Here is a 24,577-nt window from a genome sequence, read left to right on the forward strand (position 1 = left end):
TGGGGGCCTCACCATAACACCTCAACCTACGAAAAGAGCTATCAATGTCCTTAACCCACCCAAGGGAACAAAGGGATCAAGGCTAAAAGCGTAGCCAACATTTGCACACCCTGCAATTCAACCTTCGGCTGCTTGTCTTTCTTTTCCAAAACTAATCCAGCTCTGATCTGAAGTTTCGGGGTTGGCCAGTGACTTCTCTTTGATGGTGGAGATGAAGTCGGCTGAAGGGAGCACTTTGCTGGAGCCCAGGACCTGAACTTCCTTTGCACGGGAGGAAGGGTCAGAAAGCCTGCAAAATGTGGACTGGGTGCAATTCAGGGCCCGGCCTGGGGATTTTCTTTCAAAGGTGACTTAGAAGCACTTCAGGAGGATAGCGCCCTCCCGGGCGGGTCCTAATGGTAAATTTGGCAGAGTCAGCGAAACACGGCGCCGGGCGGACCTGGCGGCCGGGCAGCGCCCTCTCCCGCGCCCTCGCCCTCTCCCGCGCCAGGCAGCGGCGAGCACGGGGCCATTTGCAGCGCAGGCAGCCTCGCGAGCAGCCACGGCGCCGAGCCCGGAGGGAGGCGGCACCATGGAGCTGAAGAAGGACAGCAACGCCGTGGCCATCGACTTGCTGCTCATCGTGCACTCTGAGAAGCGGCGCGCGGCCCAAACCACGCAATTGGACTCCCAAGAGGACCCGAGCGCGCTGCTGCAAAACCGAGGAGGTAACGCGCGCCTGGCCCAGGTCCTCTTGAGATCCCGGGGCACCTCAACCACAAGGCCCCGGGGTCTGCCCGCCGGGGGGCGCCCCGAACGAGGCCAGCCCAAGCCTCTCCCCCAAGGCTGCTTGTGCCCGGACGCCACAGCACCGGTGTCCCTTGGCAACGCTCAGCAGCGGCAGCCGCGCGGTGGTTGTCCCAGCTTGACTCCCCATGCAGGCCTATAGGCGCTCTGTCGTATCGGAAGCCCGTTTCCTCCCGTTATTCCCTGAAGTATGCAAACCACGTTGGAAAACGCTCTGCAGGAAAAAGCCAGGGCCTTAGACTGATCACATGTTGCAGAGGCCTAGTCCCCACGTAGAATTCCGAACTCCATAGAGCACCAGGGGCCCCCAAAAGGATCTTGGTATTGAGTCAGAGTTTGAGATAACTCAGAGCCTCAGTTTCCCCTTCCAACCCTTCCAACCTCCAACAAATTTAAGGCATGAATGGGTAAAGAGAATATGGGCTGGAGTGCAGTGCAGTGAGTTTGACATCTCCTGATCGCACTTTGAATTTAGCTTCAATTTTACTGTTCTGCAGACTTGATGGGAAAATGAAAACTGACAAGGGAAAGCTTATGGGGTGATTGCAGAAGGCGGGATTCCCCCCTCTATTCTCCGTATACACAACTTGAATAGAGTATAAATGGTGTCAAATCCCTGAGAAGCGTGGCGGGCCTCATGGCGCTGGTCTTAAAGGAAATTTCTGCGGCTAACTTTAGGGTCTCCGAGGCGAACCCTGCGCCGCTTCTTTAGGAGAGATGTACGGCAACTACACAGAGAAAGATGGCTGCTGACTCCCCTCTCCCTTCAGCTCTAAGTTCCTCGGGACGCCTTGGCTTGGCTTTTCTGGCTCCAAAGCCTCGGTGTACATGGGACACCCACTGTCCATCCGGTCGCCCTGCTAGGACAGTGGTTCTATAGACGGCCTTGACCCACCAGCGGCCCCGGGCTGTAGTAGTGGTGTAGCTCCGGCAGTTAGGGAAAGAAAGGCCCCAGGCTGAGAGTGTTCACAGCAGTTAGAGCCAAGTAGGGACTGTGGGCACAGGAGCTGCTTAGCTTAATCAAGTCTCTAGTTCTTTGTTCTGCTTCTGGGAGAAAGGGGTAGACCCGCTTAGGGTCTTTGGAGGAGAAAGAAAATGTCCTCCGCTTCTTGATGGAAATGAGATGGCTGTTGTCGCGTGTAACACAATACGAAAGACCGTGCTCCCCGTGTATAGCAAGTGAGGCCCAGTTCCAAGTCAGGGTAGTCCTCACTGCCCAGTAGAGTCCCTTTGCATCATATCTGTCCTAAAGTCATCAGAGAGGGTAAAGAGAGAAGCCCTGAAGTGTTGGATATCAAAACTGCCCTCCAGGTACCCGAATTCTACCAAAAATGCCCATGACCCCAGATCATTATATATATATATATTTTGGCCCTAAGTCAAGGGTAAAGCACCCCTACTTGAAAGGCGCTGGTATTTTTCAACAAAGATTTTTTTCCCAATGAAGGTTTCTTAAAGATGCCACACAATGGAGAGAACCAGGTCCGCCATTCCACACCAAAGTATAGTCCCCAAGGTCTGCTGACCCCGGAAGCCCTAGGCTGTACTCACCAGTGTGTACCCATACTTTGGGACACAGCCTGAGAGAGAAAAGCACTGAGTCACACTCCTTGTCCGGAGGCCTTGCACAAATGTGCAAGAACCCAAAAGAGCCCTGCCGACTTTCGGGTGTCTCTTCCTGTCCCCTGCAAGCTAGTTGCCCTCTGAGGCACAACTAGAGGAAGGTCTGAATCCTGTGTCAGAGGAGAATAAAGCTCCATTGTTATCACAAGGCAGCCACAGTGGCCTTGCAGCAGAGAGGAGTCAGAGGGACACAAAGACAAGGAGAGGCGCCAGGGGTTTAGGCTGCAAGACTGGCAGGGTGTCTCTTCTTTTCTCTGGGAGTCCAGCATTCTCCCGGGTATTTCCTTAAAATAACACTTCCCACAAAGCAGTCTGTGGGGAGACTTTTGCAGAAAATATCAGGAGAGTGTGGGGAGGCTGAGGAAGACTTGGGGGCTTCTGAGTGGGTGAAAGGTTAAAGATCCAGCCTGGAGACAGAGCTCCCGGGAACACTGCCACCAAGCGTGCCACGGAGCTGATCTTGTGATGGCCCCTCTGCGGCCACCAAGGTCCATCAGACACTCTTCCTGCACCAGCAATTTGCTTCTGTTGCAGTGGCTCCCACTGCCTGGACATGCGTCGGTTCTGTGCCAGGAACTTGACCTCTCAGTTCCCACTTCCAGCCGCGGCCAGGGAGAGAGCCTCCCTTCCCTTTTGCGTTGCGTCATGACCAGAACTGAACACTGGTGCATCGGATGGACCATGCCTCGGCCACACAAGCCCATACTCTAGCTGCAAGGGAGGCTGGGAAAGTAGGCAATTGTCACTTTCCACTCCCACGGGGACAGGCAGTCTCTGTCCCATGCTCTCTCGCCCCACTTCAAGACGACCCCCCCCCACCAGAAATTGGCAGGCAAAGCAGAGAGAAAGCAATGCTTTCGTATTTATGTGCTGGAGGCGTGGGAATGAGTATTGGGCATTTGTATAGCAAAAATTCCTTCTGAAAATCCTGATAGCCAATCCCACCATCACTAAAAACTACCATTCTAACGTGTCTGAGATGTTTTTAATTTAGGGGTCGCATTCATTTCCTCAAATGTGTCACATTCAAGGGCAGCCTATCTCGGATCCTGAGAGAATCGGTCCCCAGCAGCCTTGTTTAAGACAGATGGGTCTGTAGGTGGTACAGCGGCGCATGGCACTCGCCCGAGGGCCCCCTCCACAAAGAGCCTCATGCCAGTCCTTGTCTCACAGGATTCCAAGGAGTCAGAAATGGAATCCGGAAATGGCAAGAATTGGAAAGAAACGGCTTTCAAGGTAAATCTCTCTTTCTTTCTATTTTCTATTCAGTTTCTATAATTCAATACCCTGAAAAATAACTGGAAGGTTTGATTGTGTTCATTGGGAAACTGGCTCTAACATTAATCAATGAGCAAAGACGGCTGCTTGTGGCTCAGCCAGGCCTTTTGGCCCACTGTGAGTCTGGAAAGTTCTCTTGACATCAGGGGTCCTGCTTTTCTGGAGGTTGCAGCTGGAAAAAAAAATGTGGTGAACAAGCACCCATTTATTTGCTGGCCGGGCTATCGGAGAGGATTTGGCTTTGCTTGGAGTAGTGAGTGTGTTCCCACCAGAGGCAGGGCTGTGTCTACGTGTTCCCACCAGAGGCAGGGCTGTGTCTGCGTGTTTCCACTAGAGGCATGGCTGCTCATGCCGCAAAAACCACACAGGTTTAAAATGGCTTTTGTTTGTTTCTGAACAGAATAGGATAGTGGCCTGCCTTAAAAGAGTATTACTTGAGGCCTAGAAAGAGCCAGTCAAGGGTGCTATAGATCCTTACTGACCTACTTCCCTGGGCTCCAGATACAATAAGAAGTTCGTTTCCAAAGCCTCTTCTGTCTGGGTCCAGGCAGTGCTCATTCGTGATGGCCCGAAACTCTCTGAAACATGAAGGCTGAGCCAAATATAGTGGACCTTGTGTCCCTCGGAGGCTGATTACCCTGGCTTTGGGGGGAAAACCCATCGATGATAATATGCATGATGCGAACGCAGAATTCTGCTAGGAATCAGACCTCTCCTCCCAGAACGTGGTTCGGGAGCTCCATCAGACCCCAGCCACGTGGGCCGTGGATCAAACAGCTGACCCTCCACAAAGGGGGAGACAAGAGTACAACTGAGAGAATGACTCTGCTTCATCAGCCTTCAGGCGATGGCAAAAAGGAAAAGCAAAATACAAACCTAAACTCATCCATGTTTATTCCTTCAACCTCTGTCTTTAGCATTTACTTTGTGCCAGGCACAAGTGTGTAAGTGTTGGAGATTAACTAGATGACAAGAGGGTCCAGAACCCTGTCCTTGTGGGGTGTGTTCAAATGATTGCACTTTCCCCGTATCCCTTCCCTTGTTCAAAGGGAGGAGTCATCTTCGAGACGCATACACACCCGCTAGGGAACTCATGCTTCCGTGGCCTGGCTAACAGATCCACCCAAAGGCTTCCTTTACTGGAGCTGAGCTGTAGGGAAAGACTGCACTTGGAGCGCTGACGGTAGACATCATAGCCAGTAAAATCGTGCTGTGGGCCAGCGAGAAGCCTTTGGAATGACCGCCCAGAGCATGTGCGCGTGCTTGCTAGGTCCATGTGTGAGTATGTGAGTGAGCAACATGGCCACTGGTGGATGCAAAGAGAAAATCCTGTCGGTGCAGCGCTCTCTTGCCTTGGAAGAGTCTCCTGGCAACCGTTTTAGGGCCTTTCGGGAAATACTGATGTCTTCAGCTTTGAGCATCTTCACAGTTGGCTGGGAGGTTGGGGAAAAGTCGTAACGAAATAGTGAGCAACTCTCAAAACAGTTCTAAAAGACTCTGGGGTTCTCGGTATCAGTCCACAGAGGGTGATTTAAATAGTCCTTGCAAAAAAAAAAAAACTCAGGATTGAAAAGGTGGTATAAATACAAGGCTCCTGAGGGTGTCTCTGGAAGCCCTAAGTCCAGGAAACACGATGGTTTGGCTATCCTACCAATATGTGTAGTTTTGATGGACGACTTCATATACATTTTAAATGGTGTGCATGCATAGGGGAAAGAGAGTTGCTTCTTTCCATGTGTTTTGATGCTGGGATTCAGGACACTAGCATTGAAATTGACCTTGTCTCATAGGTGCCTTGTCGGTACCCCAGTCACCCAGTCCCAATAACCAACAGGCTGCCCAGCCCTGGCAGTTGGAGGAGTTTCATCACGGAAGGAAGTTGCCCCGTGGCGTGTGCTGACAGAGTATGCACAAATGTGACTGCGCATGGTGTTGACCCAAATGGGGCACATCTATCCTCTTGTTGCCACCCTGTATATTCCTTGGGCTTGGGTGTTGGTGAGAGGAAGGGTGAGGAGCCTGGAACACTCCAAACTTTTGGGAGCAGCAGGTGTTTGGGCTGAGCCACCCCTCTCCATAGCTTGCCCAGCAACGGGCTTCCCCTGCTGTGATTGGCTGCTCTCCTTGGTCCTGGCTGAAGTCTGCCTAGCAGCAGTGTCCAGTGCCCTACAGCCCTACAGCTAGAGAGAAACCACTTGTGCGGCTCTGACTATAAATACCCCACCCGAGCTGTGCCAGCCAATCACCCTCCTTGAGGATTCCCTTCCCAGCTCCTGTTTCCTCATGGAGGTACAGCCAGCCATGCCCGCAGAAAGGCAGCCTCCCTGTCCTCGCCTAAGTGGCCTAGAGCTCCAGCCCAGCAATGCCACGTTACCCCCACGTTGGCACACAATGACAGTGGATCTGGCCTCAGTTAGTCAACCGTGTTCTGGAAGCATTGGGAACCTGGCGTCAACCTGTTGGTGGGAGAAGGCTGGAGCATGCAGGTTCTCCAGGGCAAGCCCCTACTGTGTGGATCCCAAGTCTACTCCAGCTCAGTGCCTCACCTACCTACATTGACCAACTTCTGCTACGAGTAGGCATGAGAAGCCCTGAGTGGCCTAGATGATTGGCTGAACTGTTGAGGACAGCAACCCTAGAGATATGCTAGTTCCCAGGCTGAACAGTGAGCAAGACCGAGATAGTGAAGGGTAATGGGAACAGTGGTGCGGGAACTCCCTTCTGCCCTAATCCTGGCCCTTCCCTAGACTCTTCTTATGTCCATGAAGAAGAGTTCAGGGGCTGCCTCTGCAGGGACAGTCAACAGCCACAGAGCAGCCACGAAGCAGAAATGAATTCATGTCTAGGAGAGATAGAAAAGACCATGGGTCCCCATGATGACCTGTAGTAAGAAGTGGACATCTCTACTGACCCTATGAGCTATAATGACTTGAAAATGTCCCCAGTGGGTACAGAGAACTCAAACACGTTGGACGTCCTGGAATATTGGTGAAACAAAACCAAACTGAGTATCCTCCCATCTTCAAGGCTAGAGACAAGTCGCTGCCTTTGCTCCTCAGAAGGAAGATGAACTAGGAGCTGGGAAACTTAACAGTTTCAGTACTGTGTTGGAACCTCCCAGCCCACTTCACAGAAAGGTGTGGCGATCAGTCAGGCATCTGTGTGTGAGAAAATGCTTTGGAAATTGTGGTCAAAAGTCTGAAGTGGTGGTTTTACAGACCACTGGAGTGAACCCCAGCTTGGGCAGGCTTCTGCTGCAGGGGTGTGCACTTGTGGACTCCCAGGAGTATGGCTGTGCTAGCCCAGAAATGTTCACACCGTGGCATTGTACACCATTGGACCAGGCCTGCAGATATGCTTGGCCCCCACCAGCATACAATTGTATCGGGTGCACCCAGGTCCCTCTGTCCCCCAACCAGGAAACATTATACCATGGTCACAGTGGTCACTGGCACCTTCTTTGTCTTTCTTAAATAGGAAACTTGTCAGAGAAGCAATGCCTTCAGCAGCCTCAGGTCATCACTTCTTATGACAACCAAGGTAAGGAGACTCATGGCTAGCTGTCTTATCTCCTGTGGCTGTGAGAACACAGGATATGGAGATCAGACTATAGGGAGTAACTCCTCTCTGATCCACGGAGGTTAGAGCATCCTTTCATCTCCCAGAATCACAGAGGAAGAACTGAGAAGCTGCGTGGTCCAAGTCTTACCTTCTTCCCTCCCCCTCAGTCAAGAAATGAAGCCCCTGGGTCATGAAACCCCATCCTCATCACTGCCATTGTTATAGCTACAGCTAACACTCACTGAGTGTAAGACATGTGTCTGGGACCCAGTCGGTATATACAGTGAATGATCAAAGCAGTCCCAACTGGGTGACAGTCTCGCTGCTTTACAGATGAGGAGACCAAGGCTTAGGATGGTTATCCAGCGAGAGTTAAGGCCAGCTCACTGGTACCCTCCCCTCCAACCCCCGCAAGGTCTCCGCTGTTAACCTTCACCCAGCTGAGCAGGTCCCTGGAAACCGATCTCCTGCTGGCTCACAGCATCCAAGTCCTCCTTTATCCTGAGTCACAAAGGTTCCTTGACCTCTGCTGAAGCTGAGCCTGCTGAAGCATGCCACTTAGTGCTGAGTCTGCGGCAGCAAGGTGAAGCCACCTGCTCCTTCCTTGAGTGTCCTCGCTTTCCCAGTACTGCTCTGGGTGCTTGGAAATGGTAGGGGGGGGGGGGGGGGGGGGGGGGGGGGGGGGGGGGGGGGGGGGGGGGGGGCACTGCTGGCCAGGCTGAGTCTGCAGTTAAGAACATGAGATGGAAGTGAGGCTTCCAAAACTACTGCTGGAAGAGAACCTGATTAGAAGACTCCGGGGGGGGGGGTCTCAGGCTCGCTGCCATTGCTGATGCCATAATATAAAAGGAAACTATGCCATACCACCCAAGGGACACAGGCGTGCCCAAGTACCTGAAGCCCAAGTACCAACGCAGGCCATAATACATCTCTGATACTGACTTGGCTGCCCAACGCTCATGAAAGAGAAACCTTGCTAGAAAGCTCATGAATGGGGTGGCCATTATCTCGTGTGGGGGAACAAAACCAAAGCTTGACAGAGAAATTAAAGCAGGAGGGATGGTGGGGGCAGTCTCCTGTAGCTCATTGGCTAAGAATGGCAAGGAGAGTTTTGTCTTAAGCTTCTGGGAGTCTGAAGTCCGAAGTCAGCTCCTCTGGGTAAAAGGCAGGTGTCGGCAGGCTGGGGCCTTTGAAGCTCTGGAAGGGAGTCCACTCCTTGCCTCCTGCTCCCACAGGCTGCCAGCATTCCTTGGCTTTATGACTGTCATTCCGGTCTCGGCTTCCATTATCACATCGCCTCCTCTCCTTATAAGCAGGCAGTTCTTCCTCTTATAAAGTTTTATGTGGTCACATTTAAGGCCCAACCAAATAGCCCAGAATAATCACTCTGAGATCTATAGTTACGGTGCATCTGCAAAATCTCCCTTGCAGTCAGAGAACCTGCGTGGATAACCTAAAAATTCTCTATAAGGAAACAATTGTCAACTGAATAGATGGGTCTGGGGTGTGGCTTAGCGTTCGACTAGCATGCATGAGGATTTTGGGTCTGATCTCCAGAATCCTCACCCCCGAGAAAAAAGAACAGGTGAGCAATAACTGAGACATATCATCTGAATGAAAAAAGAGGTGGCGGGGAACACACAAGGGCATATGGGGAGAGCCTTTTAGCTAGAAGCTTTGGCATGAAGACACCATAGGCAGGCATGTGTCTGGTTGGTGTGGAGAGTGGGTGGCTGTGGCCAAGGGAAAGAGGAAAAACCCCGTGAAGGGAAAGACCCTGTCAGTCCCACAACAGCTTTCTTGGCAAGTACAATCACAGCATAGACCAGAGGTAGGACACCAGGGTGTGCCGGATATGAAGCTAGGCGCCTTTCATGGTTCCTCGTTCCTTCCCCTCAGCCACAATCTATGGGAAGTTACCGCCTCTCAAAACTGAGATCCACTTTATGGATGGGAAAATGGAGAAACTCAGGCACAGAGACATCCAAACATCTTGCCTGAAGTTCTGCAACTCCATAGAATGAGTCAGACCCAGGAGTTGAGCATGTCTGTGTACCTCTCAAAGCCAAGTAGGCACAACTTTGGTACCACGCTGTCCTACCCCTGCAAGACAGGGACCTCTCAAGTAGGCTGAATACAACATCCCTGCCCCACCCCAGCGAGAAATGCAAGGCCCTGGTTCAGAAAGATTCAGCTTTGCCTCTGCTCCGCAGCTTGTTCAGTGGTAGATTTTATACAGCGGGTGATGAAAAGCACCTTGAAAACATGGATCTTAGTACAAACGGGCTCTGGAAGATGGCTCCACAGTGGGCATGTGAGTTGGATGACAGGAACGAGTGCTTGGAGACACTGTGACATCAGTCCCTCGGGGTTGTGGCTGAGGAGTCGGTTTTGAAATCACACTCATCACGCTTGTTCCCAGCTTGCACAGCTGACTGATTGCCAACTACTACAGCCCGGATGCAGAGAGCATGCGTCTTGGAAGATGTGGCTGTGCATGGTTCGTTTGAGAGTGCCCTTAAGATGACAGATGCTTTAACTAAGATTTTTCTGACTGTCAGTGTGACATAAAAGTTATGTCCAGGCTGTGAGTGTATCAGCACGTGTAAAAAGATTCAATGGTGCCGAGCGTCTAACGTAAGTCCTGGGACTCCTCCGCGCACCTGTCTACCCCCACGTGCATGCATGCACACACTCATGCACATGTGCTTGCATGGCAGTATTTGCTAATTGATTGATGCTCCAGGCAACCACTTCCAATCAGTCAGAGTTAATGAACAACACAAAACCCACTTACCAGGCCCACATTAGATATTCTGAGTAAATTAAGCTTTTAGACAAATACCGATTAAAACCTAGAGCCATTAGGAGAGGTGTCGTGTAGGAGATACCACCTGAATGGCAGGCCTAGGACAGTGCCCACATAGACTTGGTACCCTGTGTGCATCCCTGTTTTTAAAAGAGAAAAGGAGAGCCAGCACTGTTAAGAAAGGGGGTGGCCTGGAAGCCACTTCATAGGACTAGCAAGAATATAATCCCTAAAATGCTTTTACTAAATGCCAAGGCTGCAGTTTCAGAAGGTTATTTGGATGGCAAATGAATTGCTGGGGAAGAGTGCCTTGAGGGTGGCCAGTTAGGCCTCCTTGTCAGTTGCTTGGTGGTGAAGGTCAGTGTGATTGGCATCTGCTTGTGATCTAGCTGACGTGAGTTTGGCCCTAGACCATGCCTCTCTCTAATGAGAGCTGGGGAAGGATTTTTATTTTTTTATTATTAAGACCTGAGTTTCATTTGATCTAAAAGTGAGGTTGGTGCACTGTCTCCCTCTCTAGTGAATGCTGTCCATCTTGACACAGAGTGAGAACCCCAGGCCATTTCTGGGGTATCAAGGGATGTCTCTCAGATGCTCTCCTCAATCTCTGGGGGAGCAGGGGGAGCAAGGGGAGCACATGACTCCAGACTGCATTCAGAATAACACAATAGCACAGCCTAGGGGCACCAGGTTCTGGGCAGGATACAGAGTGAAGAGAGGGGGCCCAGATGGTGACAGAGCTGCTGGACCACAGCCCCACCCCATAAACATGAGGCCCCCTCCCCATGGGCCCCAGGCCACTTCAGCAGTGATTTGTTTCTTAACAAAGAAACATGGCTGGATGGGGAGTGGCTGGGCGTACCTAAGTTAGGAGAAATGTCAACCTCATTGTTGCACCCCAGGCCAACGAGCTGCTCCCCTTCACAGTCCCTTCAAGGGTATGGAGGCCATTTCTGCCCAGCGATCTCCAAACAACCCTGGATCTGACAGGCCCATTTACTGTGGGGCTGAAAGCACTTTGGGTGACTGCCCACAAAAGAGAGAGCGCAAGGGGGAGCATTTCACACTTCATCTTCCCTAAGACATCTGTGGCCACACATGACCTTGGAAAACACTTCAGAAAGAATTGCATGAGAAAGTGACGAGGCCACATTGACCTGGCCCACAAGGGAATACGCTGTGAGTGATGGTGGCTCTGATCCTCTGGCCAGAATGGACTCGTGCCCCAAACCCTGAAATACCCGGCATCTTCACCACACACGATCACAAGGCCAGTGTTCACTGGCACTGAATGCACTAGGTGCTATACTTTGAAGCTGTGTGTGGGGCTAGAGAGATGGCTGAGAGGTTAAGAGCACTTGCTCCACAACCACGAGGACTAGAGTTCAGACCACAGCACCCACGTGGCAAGCCAGAAACCCTCTCAAAGGCCTGGAACCCAGCTCTGAGACTGGCAGAGGCCAGAGGCTCTCTGAGTCTTGCTGTCTTCCAACCTAGACAAAACACAAGCCCCAGGTTTAGGGAGAGACCCTGCCTCAAAGAAATAGGTAGAGAGAGAAAGAGGATACCTGGTGTCCTCTCTCAGCCTTTACACACACAAACATAGAGGCACATGAACACACAGATACACACATTAACTAACTGATTAGTTAATGAATAATTCAATATTTTAAATGAATGTTAAGCCTTTTGGTCTTGGGAAAACACATCCTATTTTTGGTCTCTTTGGCATGCAAAGCAGGCTTTAAGAGTACATAAGAAAATCAATATTGTTTCTCCACAAAAGAAAATAATTGCAATATATTTAGCAAAGGATTAATAAAGGGAACTCTTCCTTACAAAATCATTGAGGGAAACTTTATATATATATATATATATATATATATATATGTGTGTGTGTGTGTGTGTGTGTGTGTGTGTATTTATAGTCAGTGCACAAAACACAAATTTAAATAGCAAATAAAATCTTTTAAAAACCCACTACACTAAAAAATTAAAGAAATACATAAAACAATAAGGTACCCTTCGTTAATAAAAATTTAAAGGATTTATGAAAGCGGGTGCCAGTGAGCTTAGCAGGCATGTTTGTGTTATCCACCACCACAGGGCTCAGCTGCTAGCGGCACTGGTACCTTCCAAGCCTACAGGTCTGCCGGCCGATCACTGTCCACGCCATCCCCAGCTGATCTGGGCCCTTGGCTGGGCTGGAGCATGTGCTGGCTGTCAGCTGGTGGACTGGCTGGAGACCAGCTGGTTTCAGATGGCCTCACCTGAGCAGCCCTGCTCTGCTCCCTGTGGTCTCTCACCCACAGTCTGGTGCACACACGGCACTGTGGCGGGGATGCCAAGGGTGCAAGCAAGCATTGCCAAGCCTCTCCGCGGCTGAACTCAAACCTTGAATAGTAATCCGGCTTCCACCGCATGCTAACTGGCCATACTAAATCTTGAGGGCTGCCCACGTTCGAGGAGTAAAACAAAACGCTTCTCATTGGGAAAAAGACAAAGCGGGAGCAATTTTGCCATCAACTACAACAAGAATGGGGGGGGCATCATCCCCTACCCCACAGATGGAATCATAGATCAGTTGAACCATTCATGGCAAAGCTGGCCAGTGCCAAATAAAAGCCTTACGAAATCCCCATTCCCTTCAATAAGCTGGAGAACTTGCCCATAGAAACTGATTTGAAAAGTGTTAAAGATGCCTGTATCCACACTGGGCAGTGGCACACGCCTTTAATCTCAACACTTAGGAGGCAGAGGCAGGCGGATCTCAATGAGTTCAAGGCCAGCCTGGTCTACAGAGGGAGTTCCAGGACAGTCAGAGCTACACAGAGAAACTCTACCTAAAAAAAAAAAAAAAAAAAAAAAAAAAAAGATGTCAGTGTCCTGATGTTTATCATGGGAAGTGCAGGGCGTCCTCCACACACCGGGAATCTTAGCGAATACATGGACACGTGACATGATGTGTATTCCACTACCAGCACGTGACATTCTCCATACCACCACAGGCCACGCCACCTGACGGTGCCGCTTAATACTTCTCCTCAGTGGCTGATTTTCATCTTATTGGTCGCTTCCATCACTGAGAGAGGAGCGCTGAAACCTCTGACTAGAATGTGCACTTGTCCGTTCTTCTTTATAATTCTGTGAGTGTTCGTCCACGTATTTTAAAGCTTTGTATTCAGGTGAATATATATTTGACATTGTCACATCTTGATAAGCTGGCTCTTCCCCACACTTTTATAATACTTCTCTATCTCTGATTCACTCCTTGCTCTGAGTAGGCCTGTCATTGAGCAAGGTGTCTTGGATTCACTGTATCTGAAAATGTCTTTGTCATTCTGACGTGGTGTTTTTATTGAACAGAGATGGTTAATTCCTTTCAGAGTTTATTAAAGATTTCACATCCTTTTGACTTTATTTCTGATAAAAAAAAAAATATCTGTAGCAATCCGAGATATAATGTGTCACTTACCCTCAGCACTTTCAGGAGGGTTTCTTTTACTGGTGTGATTATATCAGGTCTGGACTTGAATCTTCTTTTATTTATCCTGTTTGGGACGCATTAAACTTGAGTCCATAAGTGTAAGCCTTTTGTCAAATTTGAATGGTTTGTTATTCTTCAGATACTCTATTGTCTGCGATTGAGATGTCTGTCAGTGACATGAACAATGGACTTTTAACTATGGTCCTACGGTCCCTGAAGTGCTGTTGGCTTTCCCAGTGTTCAGATTGGACCCTGTGTACTGCTCTCTGGCTCTTTCCTTTGTCCTGGAGAACGTTGTAACCTGCCTTCTATTTCAGTGTGAAAATCTTCACTTAGTTCTTGACATCTTCCATTTTTTTGCTGAGTGTTGTGTCTTTACATTTATTTCAAAATGCCTTGCCCTTACTCTCCAAAGCATGGCTGTTGTGTCGTTTTAACGTCTTTGAGTTAAATGTGGGTTGTCATGGGACTGACATCGGTTAGTGTCTTTTCTTTCTCAAATTGAGATCTTCCTGGGTGTTCTGCAGAGCAGCTTTAAGTGGTGGCCTTTGCAGGGCCTGCATGCATGCATGCATGCACCATGCTCTGGCCAGTTCAGAGTGAGGACATTGGTCTTCCCCAGAGTTCAGTTTTCAGACTATGGGACAGTACATAGTGAAGGACAGCTCAGAGGTGACCACGGGAGCTTTAGGGAGTTACACCCTGAAGTCTGCCTTCACTTCCACTTCCATTTCCTCTAGCCAGAAAGCTGGAGCTTTGGCCTTTTCACCCTATCATATACTCTTAAGAACTGTGTCTAGGAACAATCAGGAGGAGAGATGGAGAGGGAGGGAGAGAGAGGGAAAGAGAGACAGAGAGACAGAGGGGGGAGACTATGCATGCCATGTATGCCTGGCCATTAACCTCACAGCTGCTCGCATACCTGCCCATGGGCTGAATCAGGAAAATACAGGCTAAAGGGAAAGATGGCAGAGGATGTCCCAACTCCCTGTGACAATTAGGGGTCCCCATTCTCACTCTTTGAGTAGAAATTGAATTTTTTTTCTTGAGTGCTCTTTTACCTCCATTGTGGACTTCTGCCTTTGACCAAGAATAGGCAGAGGGGGAAAGAGAAGGCTAAACTCAATACCGATGTCTCATACCATGGCTTAGTTAGGGTTTCTATTGCTGCGAAGAGACACCTTGGCCCCAGCAACTCTTATAAAGGAAAACATTTAATTGGGGTGGCTGGCTTACAGTTTAGGGGTTTATTCCATTATCGTCATGGCGGGAAGTAAGGCATACATGCAGGCAGACATGGTGGAGAAGACGGAGAAGCTGAGTTCTACATCTTTCAGGCAACAGGAAGTGGTCTGTCTCACTGGGTGTGGCTTGAGCATATATGAGACCTCAGAACTCACCCCCACAGTGACATACTTCCTCCAATAAGACCACACCAACTCCAACAACGCCACCCTCCTAATAGTGCCACTCCCTTTGGAGGCCATTTTCTTCCAAACAGCACACACCCTGGTCATGGCCACCCCACCCCCATTCTCTTATGTCACTGACTTCCCAGGGTCTGCAGGTGTTTCTTCCCATGGATTCTACTTAGGGTGATGGCTGCATTGAAGGGGTAGAAAGTGCTTGCTTTCCTTGTTTGAGTTATTCTGTAAAACCCAGATTAGCTACCTAGTCAACAGAAAGATCTAAAATGAAGCGTGTTCAATTATTTGAACATCTGTCATGGGTGGTATGCCCTTCCTGGCAGCATTTTGCTGAAGATGTCACCTCCCCCTTTGCAGGTACTCAGCTGACGGTGGAAATCCACCCCCAAGACGCCATGCCCCAGCTACTCAAGAAGTTCTCTTTGGCAAAGCGTATGTATCCGTACAGTGCCGCTCAATAGAGGGTTATCAGGGAGAGTGGGTGAGTCAGACTCCAGCCTGCACATCTTCTGAGAAAAATCAAAGAGGGGCTTGAGTCTACAGCCTGGTAAAAGATGGAAGCAGAACTGTCCAATCCAGGCCCATTGCTTTGTCTTCTTGTTGCTGGGACCACTTAACTAGAATCAACTGGAGGGAGAAAGGCTCAGTTTGGGCTCCTGATTTGAGGATACACGGTCCATTGTGATAGAGAAGTTTTGGCAGCGGGAAGCTCCATGATGGCAAGGGTGTGCAGCTGGACTCCTCACTGCCTTGCATGGTGAAAGCAGACAGGAAGTAGAAATAGACTATAGAGACCCGAGACTTGCCCACCAGTTACCCACTTCCTCCAGAGAGGCATCTACATCTTTCCAAAACCGATATCTGGGGACCAGTGGATTCAAACACATAAGTCTATGGGGGCATTTTACAGTCAAAGCCCAGCACCCGGAGCCTGCTGTTCTGTGTCTCTGTAATAAGGTCTAGGTGCTGTGGCATGCAACCAATGGTGCCTCCCTTCCCCAGGCTGTTGCCATCAGTGTTTCAAGATGCCACTGCTGCCTACACGGTGCTTTCCATGCCTCAGCTCTATGACTTTCATGCAAAAACTAGTATTCTTCACAAGAGTTTCAAGCCAGCAAAGTGAGACTCAGCCAGGAGATGTGACCATCCGAGAAAGTTACCTAGCCAAGAGAGAAAAACCCAGGCACAAACCTGAAACCTCACTTTACCTATCGTGTGTGGCAGTTGCCAATCTATGTAGGCCAGCAGGAGCACAGTGACACTCCATCCCTGCCTCTTGAGCTGATGGAGGCCTCATGAGGAAAGCAAGCAGAGGAGGGAAGGCTGCAAGAGCAGCCAGGCTCAAGTCCCTCCTGTGCCCACTCAATGAACCCAAACGCTCTGAGACCATTCTTGCTGTCCTCAACAGTCAGGATCCCAGGAAGGCAGCCTAGCATGGCTCCGGGGTCCACTGTATGGCTTCATGTACCCTTCTTTGGGATTACTTTTTCTTCTTAAGGAAAAAAATAAGTAACTCTCCCTTGCTGGATTATTCTGAGTTCCTAGTAAGTGCTAACTATTTTGAACCCTGTCCTTTCATCTGAAGATGGGAGGAGGTTTCCAAGAAAGAAGGAAAAAAAAAGAACCTATTTCTGGGAATGGCAAGCACTTCTCAGCTTTCAGCTCTTGTATTTACAGCCCTAAGTGGCCTCTAGGGGCACAAGCCACCTGCCTCAGTGAGGCCACCCCCAACTTCACATGCTGTCATTAGAGAGACCGCATCTTCCTGACCTGGCTTGAAACCAGTAGGCAAAAACTCCTTTGCTTCTTTCCCAGGGACTCTCCTGATGGCTGCCATCCCACCTTAACCTCCCAGAATTCACCGCATCAGGTCACTTCCTCTGAGGGATGCATGACCTTCTGGGCCCTGAAGCCCCATTACCTTCTGTGCCTCTGTTATCATTCTTACCCATAGTCAGCTCTTGTCTTGGGGTGATCTGGAAGGAGCTAGTTTGTACTCTCAGTGTCTGCAGCTATGTTCCAAGATGGCAAACGTAGAGGAGGCGGGGACCACTGGACCACAGTGGTCCTGATGGGACCGTGTGGGCCTGATGAAGGGTATAAAGCATTGAGATGCAAGACATTCTGGCTCATAGATCCTGTTCCTGCCATTCAGTTCCTGTGTCCCATCTCTCCTTTGCCCCCATGGACCTCAGGGAAGGTCTGGCCACGGTGCAGTGGTGTGAGGGGATGGGAGTATGAGGGAAAGCGTGAAGAGGTTGAGCAGCCAGGACGGCCGCCTAGCGAATCATCAGTGCTTGCTTTTCTGTCTCTTCTGGAGTGTCTCTGACCTTTGGGATATTGCAGGTTTACAAGGTGACAAAAATGGAAACATGAGACCCCGGCAGCCTGGAGGGAAAGATGCCCATGGTGAGTCCTGGGCCTTCTCTGGGGCCTCTTGAGAAAGCCGTGAGTTGGCCTCATGGTCCAGTCTCCAGCCAATTGGTACCAGCTTACTGAGACTTCAAGAGTCTGAAAGGATTTGGGAGAAAGAGTGTCATGATTGACTAGTAATGTCTGCCATGGACCCAAGTGTAGAAAGAAAAGCTATAATGTCAGATATCCCAATGCTGAAAATCAGTCCCTTCCGATGACACAGCAGTCCTCTGCAGGAGACACTAACAGCAGAACTCAGAGTGATGATAATTTGGAGCTGCAAATGCAGCTCAGATGGTAGAGTGCCCACCTAGCACGGGTGAAACTCAGAATTCAGGCGTCAGAACCAGATCAACCGGGCATGCTGACATACTCCTGTACGTCACTCGAGGACCAGAAGTTCAAGGTCATCCTCTGCTAGGTAGAGAAAACAAGCCTGAACTAGAGAGCCTGTCTCAGAAAAGAAACAAAGAAGGAAGGAAGGAAGGAAGAAAGGAAGGAAGGAAGGAAGGAAGGAAGGAAGGAAAAGGAAAAAGAAGAAGAAAAAATACATTAGCCTTAGATGGAGGACTTGGAATATAGTTGAGATAGAAAGCTTACCTCCAATGCTCAAAGTTCTGGGTTCAATCCCCACTGTCACAAAAAAAATGCACATAAGTAAATATAATGGAATGTCAAATATCCATGAGCAGCAGGTTAAGGCAGAGAAAAAAAATACTGAATGGGGTAGTATGAGGTGATATGTGGTCTGGATTGGAATCCTGCTTTTCCCTCTAATCTGCCTTCCTAGGCCTCAGTTTCCCCCCACTTGGTAGGCCAGATACTGTCTATGGCTCCATGTACACCTGCCTATTTTGCTTTAAAATGAGAATAAGTTAATTAATGCTACTGGTGTTTTAAACGTCGTCCTACAAAATCCTGTTTTCCTATTTGAATCTTACATAATCTGCTCAGGAGGCAGATTTAATGAGGCATGAATCATCGTGGGTATTTTGAATATAAAATATCAAATATTGTAAACAGCCACATACCCTCCAAGTGATCGTAAGGCTTGGGCTCACAGCCTTCCTCAGCGGATCCCCTGATGACCTGGTTTCCATGTGTTTCCAGCCTACCCCTGGGACAGGTCCAGCTTGAAATCTATGCCCCTGGATCTGCGGCACTTTGAGAAGCTTGATGCCTCTGCCTCACAGGTAGGAGAACTGGCCCCCTCATTAAGGGCCCCCAAAGGTGACTTAGAATTCCCTAAGTCAGGATGACAAACCCACCTCCAGGCCCCTCTTGAACATGTTTTGAATAAACCAGATAGATGGTTTAGGACTGACCTTTCACGGCACACGTTCGTCGCTTTCCTATGGCTGTGGTCACATAATGACAAGAGGCAAGTTAGCGGAGGAAGGTTTGCTTGGGCTCACAGTTTGAGGAGCTACAGTCCAAGTGGACAGGGAGGGGATTGGCAGTGTGAGCATGGGGGGAGGGGGGAACTGGACACATTGCAACCCCAGGCAGGAAGAGAACACACAGGAAATGGAGCTAACTGTAAAACCTCAAGGCCCCTCCAGCAAGGCTATGTCTCCTAAATGTCCCATAACCTTCTGAAATGATACCACCATCTGGGGACCATGCATTTAGATACGTGAGCCTATAGAGGACACTTCACATTTCAACCACAACAGGATGAGTGAGGAACAGAAGGCCCAAAGATTGTGTTACATACGTAGGTGGTGTCTTAGTTGCTTTTCCACTGCTACGATAATACACCATGACCAAATACACCTTGAGGTGACAATGGTTTGTTTCATCTTAAAACCTGTAGTCCATCATCCCAGAACATTGGAGCAGGAGCTAAAAGCAGGAAGCCTAGAAGCAGGAACTGATGCAGAGGGCTTACTGGCTTGCTCCCCCTGGCTCACTCAACTTGCTTTCTTATAGCACCCAGAACCACCAGCACAGAGGTGGCATTGACCACAGAAAGTCGGGTCCTCCCATGTCAGTCACAATTAACAAAATGCACCATAAGCTTGCCCATAGGCTATTCTGGTGGGGACATTTTCTCAAGCGAGGTTTCCTCTTCCCAAATGACTCTAGCTTGTGTCAAGTTGATATGAAACCAGCCAAGCATAGATATGCTTTAGTAAATACTAACCACGACCACAGGCTGCTAAAGCTACCCAGATGCCCACATGACTGCCCCAGATGGAAAGAGAAAAGCTGAGGAGGCTCTAGGGCCAGAGATTCATCTGGCCAGGGCACATGCCCTGTCCAACTCCCCCACCTCTATGCTTACCCCCAGATAGCCTCTGTCCTCCTGGGCCCCACTCCAGCTTCCTGCCTGGAGGAAGAGTGGAAGGCTATAGGAGGCAGTGTTAGACTCCCATACTCCCCAGGTGCCAATGCAGGCTGCTCTTTCTGCTCACAGGTAACAGTCAAGAGTGGCCTGGATGAACTGGTGAGTGACTTGCTCCAGGAAGCCCACAGCGATCTGGAAAAGGTCCGAGCCATCTGGATCTGGATCTGCCACCACATAGGTATACCACCAGGGGGCAGCACTGGGAGCCCTGGATGCCCATTTCCCTCAGACTCCTGCTTTTGTTGCCTCCTCAGTGTGAGGAGGAGTGAGTTAGGTCAGGTAGAAGGATTCCCTAGTGCCCAAAGTAACCAAAGAAGGTAAAAAAAAAAACCATCCTCCAGACCTGGGCCTTCACCCTGAAGCTGCCTGGATTCCTAGTGAGCCTGCTCTACAGAGATGAGAACCTGGGAGAGGCCATCTCCAGGAAGAGTGGCCACAGGCTGAGGAGAGCACAGTGGTTTGAACACAGTAACAACACCAGAAGGTCTTAAAACAATCCCAGAAAGGGAGGGTGCTCACCTCCTGCCTCCTTCTGTCCCATCCTTGTCCTTGGCCGCTGGCTTCCACCTGCTCCCCGGGTTTTCAGAGCCATCTCAGGGACCTAGGCCTGAGCAGCTGCCTACTGCTCCCCGTAGGACAAACTTGGGAATCTCACCAGGTCCTGACAAGCCACAGAGGGGACTATCGGGCTGACGCCTGCAAATGGGGACATGGTGACCCACCAAGTAGTGGAGTGGACCCTTAGTCCCTTGACATGAAAAACAGGCAGTATTCCACCCTACCTCCCTGAAGCTCTTTTGTCCTCCAGGTATAGCTTAGAAAATGCACTCACCTCCCCAAGGTCTGAACCTGAGGGAGGCTGCCTCCTCCCCTATACCATGCATCCCTGGCTAGCCTGGAATTCTCTAGACCAGGCTAGCCTTGAACTCACAGAGTTCTGCCCATCTCTGCCTTCTGAGTGTTGGGATTAAAGGTATTCACCACGAGGGCCAGCTGGCCCTTTCTGCTTCAGCCTCTACCTCCCTTTTGCCACGCAAAAGGTGGCATGTCCCATATCTGGCTAGGTTGGAGTTCTGTTTCTGTTCATGCCCGTTTCCTCCTGAGCACAGCTGGAGATGGAGGCCATGCTGCATGCAGACGCTGTGGCTTTCCCTTCCTCTCTGGGCCGGCCTCGGTCCTCTGGGAGCCCTGCGTGCTCACATCCCCCTCCTCTGTCCTCCAGAGTACGATGTTGAGGCCGCCCAAGAGAAGGACCGCCAAGCCTTCAAACCCACTGACATCCTGAGGACCCAGAAGACCAACTGTGATGGCTACGCTGGCCTCTTTGAAAGAATGTGCAGGTATGACAGGCAGCCTGCGATAGGCTGGAGTCCCGGGGCTGTTGCTGACTGTGTCCTTCTCTTTCTCCTAAAGCCTTCTGTGCCTCTGCCCCCATGCCAGGCCCCGAGCTTGAGTTTGCAAACTCTTCTTGGGAATCCAAGTGAGTCCTGAAAAGGTCAATTTCTCCCTTTTTAACACCAGCGTAATTGGCTTTGGACCATCTGCCGGGCTTCGCCATGCATTAACATAATGGCAGACGAATGCACAAAGATAATTCAGTTATAAAAGGCCCCTTTTCGGCCTTCTCCCGTCTCTCTGCAGCTGAAGGTTAAAAGAATGGCAGGCCTGGAAGCCAGAGGACAGTGGCTACGGATGCCAAGGGGCCTATGAAAGGCTGTCCTTTGGGGGGGGGGGGAACTTCTAGACAAGTCTGCGGAAGTCTACCTGGAGAGACCCATTGGTAGGAAAGCCTGGAATCCAGGTGGTGGTTCTCAGCGGTGTCTTTGGGCCCCGTTCTAGGAGCTATGGGCTGAGCATCTGAGAGAACAGGCCACGTGACTTTCCAGTAACTCTAGACAGCCTCAAGGCTGGAGGAGCCATACTGATCCCTATAGCTCCCTATGCTCCCTTTCTGAAGTCTCCTGGGTTCTCCTCGGGAACAAGCAGGAAGTCCTGGGGGTCACCAGAAGGTCCCCTCCTCAGAAAGTGAGCGAGTGCCTGTGTCTACAAACTCGTCTGTGTTCTATTAGGCTCCTGTCTCAGAGCTTCTTATTTTGGGCGATACTGAAGAATCCAATCCACAGCCTTCCCCGGGGAGAGCAAATAATCCACCAGCAAGCTACATCCTCCCCGTGATGCTTGAGGCAGCGTCTAGTTATGTAGCTCAGGCTGGCTTTGAGCTCGCCATGTGGCCCAGGCTGACCTAAGTGCTGGGATTATAGGCATACAGCAACTGTTCTGATAACAACTCTAATATGTTTATATCTCTATCTCAGGGTAGGAGTGCACATACATGCCATAGCATCCATGTGAAGGTCAGAGGTCAACTTCCAGGAGTTAGTTCTCTTTGTAACATGGGGTATTGAACTCAGGTCATCCGGCTTGGTGGCAAGCGCTTTTACCCACCGAGCCATCTTGTCAGCCCATTAGTAACTTTTTTTGAAGTAGAGAAAAATCACTCACTATACATAATCTGCAAAACTGTACAAAACAAGGAAAAGAAAACTAAGTGGCCCCGAATCCCCCACATGGCAATGGCAACAGAGACATCCTTGTCCTTCCTGGTTCTCAGCAGAGTTATTCTCTGTCCTCCTTTCTTCCTCTGTCTTCCTCCCTCCCTTTCTGCCTTTCTCTGGACATCGAATGGTCCACACAGTAGGCCTTCAGTAGGCGCTTACAGAGCTATGAGAAGCGGCAGGATATGCCCTGCAGACTTGTGTGTTTTCTTTTAAATGACAGAACACCACCAATACGTTTTCAGTGCCTGCTTGGCATGTTTCAGAATATGGTTGTTTTCATAGGAATTTGTAGATTTGAAATCAGTTGGGGTTTTGTGCTCACTTTATTCATTTTTTTCACAGTTTCATACATATATGATGCACTTTGATCGGATCTCCCGTGGTCCTCTCTTATCCTCTTCTCCCCCCTCAAACTGAACCCCTTCTTCCCAACAGGAACCCCCCTCCTGCTTTCATATCTTTGGGGGCCACTGTGTTTAATTAGGATTGTCTGCATGAGTGGGGGTTATTAGTTAAACAAGGGCAGTTTACCATTGAGGAAAAATGACTCTCCCTTCCCCAGTGATCATTAACTACCAATAGCTTCCCAGAAGAGGGTGGAGCCTCGTGAGCCCCGCCCCCACCCTTGATGGTCTGTTGTGGGTTCCTTCCAGCACAGGATCCCTGCCCATAGCCACTGAGCATCCTGCCGCTGAGTGTCCTGATGAGCACTTCTGTATCTCACCTAAGCCTCCTGGCTCCCTGTGCCACTGGTACGGTGGTGGCCGGAAAGGCCTGGACTCCAATCCCTAACTAACCACTTCCGGGTTTCCAGTCCTCATCCTCATCTTCCCGGTTTCCAGTCCTCATCCTCATCTGTGTATCACGGACTGCTGCTTTCACGGCAACAGGAGGGCTGTTGGGAAGAGGGAAAGTGCCATTTGGAGATGCCCCCCCCCACCCCCAGTTGACTTTGGAACTACTTTTTTTTAAAAAAAAAAAAAACTTTCCCGTCTTTCATAAATATAGGAACACTTTTGCAAACTTTCCTACAGAACCCGCCAGCCCACCCACATAGATTCAGAAAACTGACGCTTGTCTTGATTGAAACTGTCAGCTCTCTGACCTGGTTCAGATGCTTAACAATGGCCACATCCTGCCCTGCAGCTGATCATTAAAATACACCCCAACATTTTACATCAGTTTATAGACTCAACCGAGCAATGACCATGCCCAAAATCCCTTGCACTGTGGGGACGCTGAATAATAGCTCCCAGTTCTGTGAATTCCCTTCAGTGTCGCTTTAAAGATCAGGAATCCATTCATGCATGGCTTCCCTAAGTCCCCTCACCCCTGAAATAACCGCCAGACGTTTGGCAAATTTATTAGCGGATTCCTTAATAACTGCAGACATGCAATCCACACCAGCTGATTTAGGCTGCTGGACTGTCAGGGTGGCCTCTTAGAGACGGTTGTACTCAGAGGCCAGCGCTCTTTCCGGCCCAATCCTCTGCCTCCTTGCAAGGCCTCATTAAAGACTGATTTAATAAAGTGCTTTGGTAAGGACTTAGATATTTCCAGGCCTTATCCGTTTCCCCCTCGTCTTTCCTGAGTTTCCAGTGTGACGTGTTTTGTTAGTGCCGTTCCTCGCCTGTGCAAATGTTGGTCCAGTTTCCTTCTGACTTTCTATCATTGGACATTAAGTCTCTCTTTAGCCTCCATTGCCCATAGCCTTAATTGATTCTGCCTAATCTCCTTGCAGGGGCCAAGGTTAATTCCCTGGGCTCCTGCCACCGAGTCAGCCTGCAGTAAATTCTCTTCCCGCAATCACAGCCCGAGCACCACCAGCTGGCAGATTTTCCAGAGATTTGAGATAACCAGGAGTTTATTACCAGTCTGAGGCTTTGACACTGAGCGGACTGGTTGTCACCAATCATATGTCAGCAGCATTTCCATCCATCCATCTTCTAGTGTCGCAGAGAGCAAGGACAGCGGCATGCCTGCTTAGACGGCTGCTGCTGGCCAAAATGACCGCCGTGGTCGTCCAAACCTCTCGGAAATGAGGATTCCCCAGGAGCTGAGTAGTCTTTTTTTATTCTTTTTCATCACTGTCAGAGCCTGGCCCCAGAGTCTTGGGCATGCTAACTAACTAGCTGAGAACTCTATCCCTGCCTGAACCTGTGTCTCCAGTTTTTATTTGGAGACTGCATCTCTCTGAGTTACCCAGGCTGGCCCTCAACCCACTCTGTCACTCGGGCAGCTTTCCTGCCTCAGTCTCCCGAATAGCTAGGCTAAAAGCCTGCA

The 24,577-nt window shown here is 49.9% G+C and overlaps 1 protein-coding gene across 1 annotated transcript in view; it reads left to right on the forward strand.

The window, feature by feature from the left end:
* Positions 1 to 528: 528 nt before the first annotated feature.
* Positions 529 to 24,577, forward strand: part of Ky (kyphoscoliosis peptidase) — a 36,653-nt gene continuing 12,604 nt past the window's right edge. Inside the window, exons 1-8 of the mRNA XM_050139455.1 lie at positions 529 to 707; positions 3,583 to 3,645; positions 7,165 to 7,227; positions 15,329 to 15,403; positions 17,318 to 17,380; positions 18,497 to 18,579; positions 19,806 to 19,914; positions 20,959 to 21,076. Coding sequence (XP_049995412.1) covers positions 572 to 707; positions 3,583 to 3,645; positions 7,165 to 7,227; positions 15,329 to 15,403; positions 17,318 to 17,380; positions 18,497 to 18,579; positions 19,806 to 19,914; positions 20,959 to 21,076 — 710 coding nt within the window. The 5' untranslated portion in view covers positions 529 to 571. The remainder of the gene's footprint in view (positions 708 to 3,582; positions 3,646 to 7,164; positions 7,228 to 15,328; positions 15,404 to 17,317; positions 17,381 to 18,496; positions 18,580 to 19,805; positions 19,915 to 20,958; positions 21,077 to 24,577) is intronic.

This window comes from Alexandromys fortis, unplaced genomic scaffold, assembly GCF_014885135.2.
Source record: "Alexandromys fortis isolate MF-2015 unplaced genomic scaffold, M_Fortis_MF-2015_v1.1 scaffold_36, whole genome shotgun sequence".
NCBI lineage: Eukaryota > Metazoa > Chordata > Mammalia > Rodentia > Cricetidae > Alexandromys > Alexandromys fortis.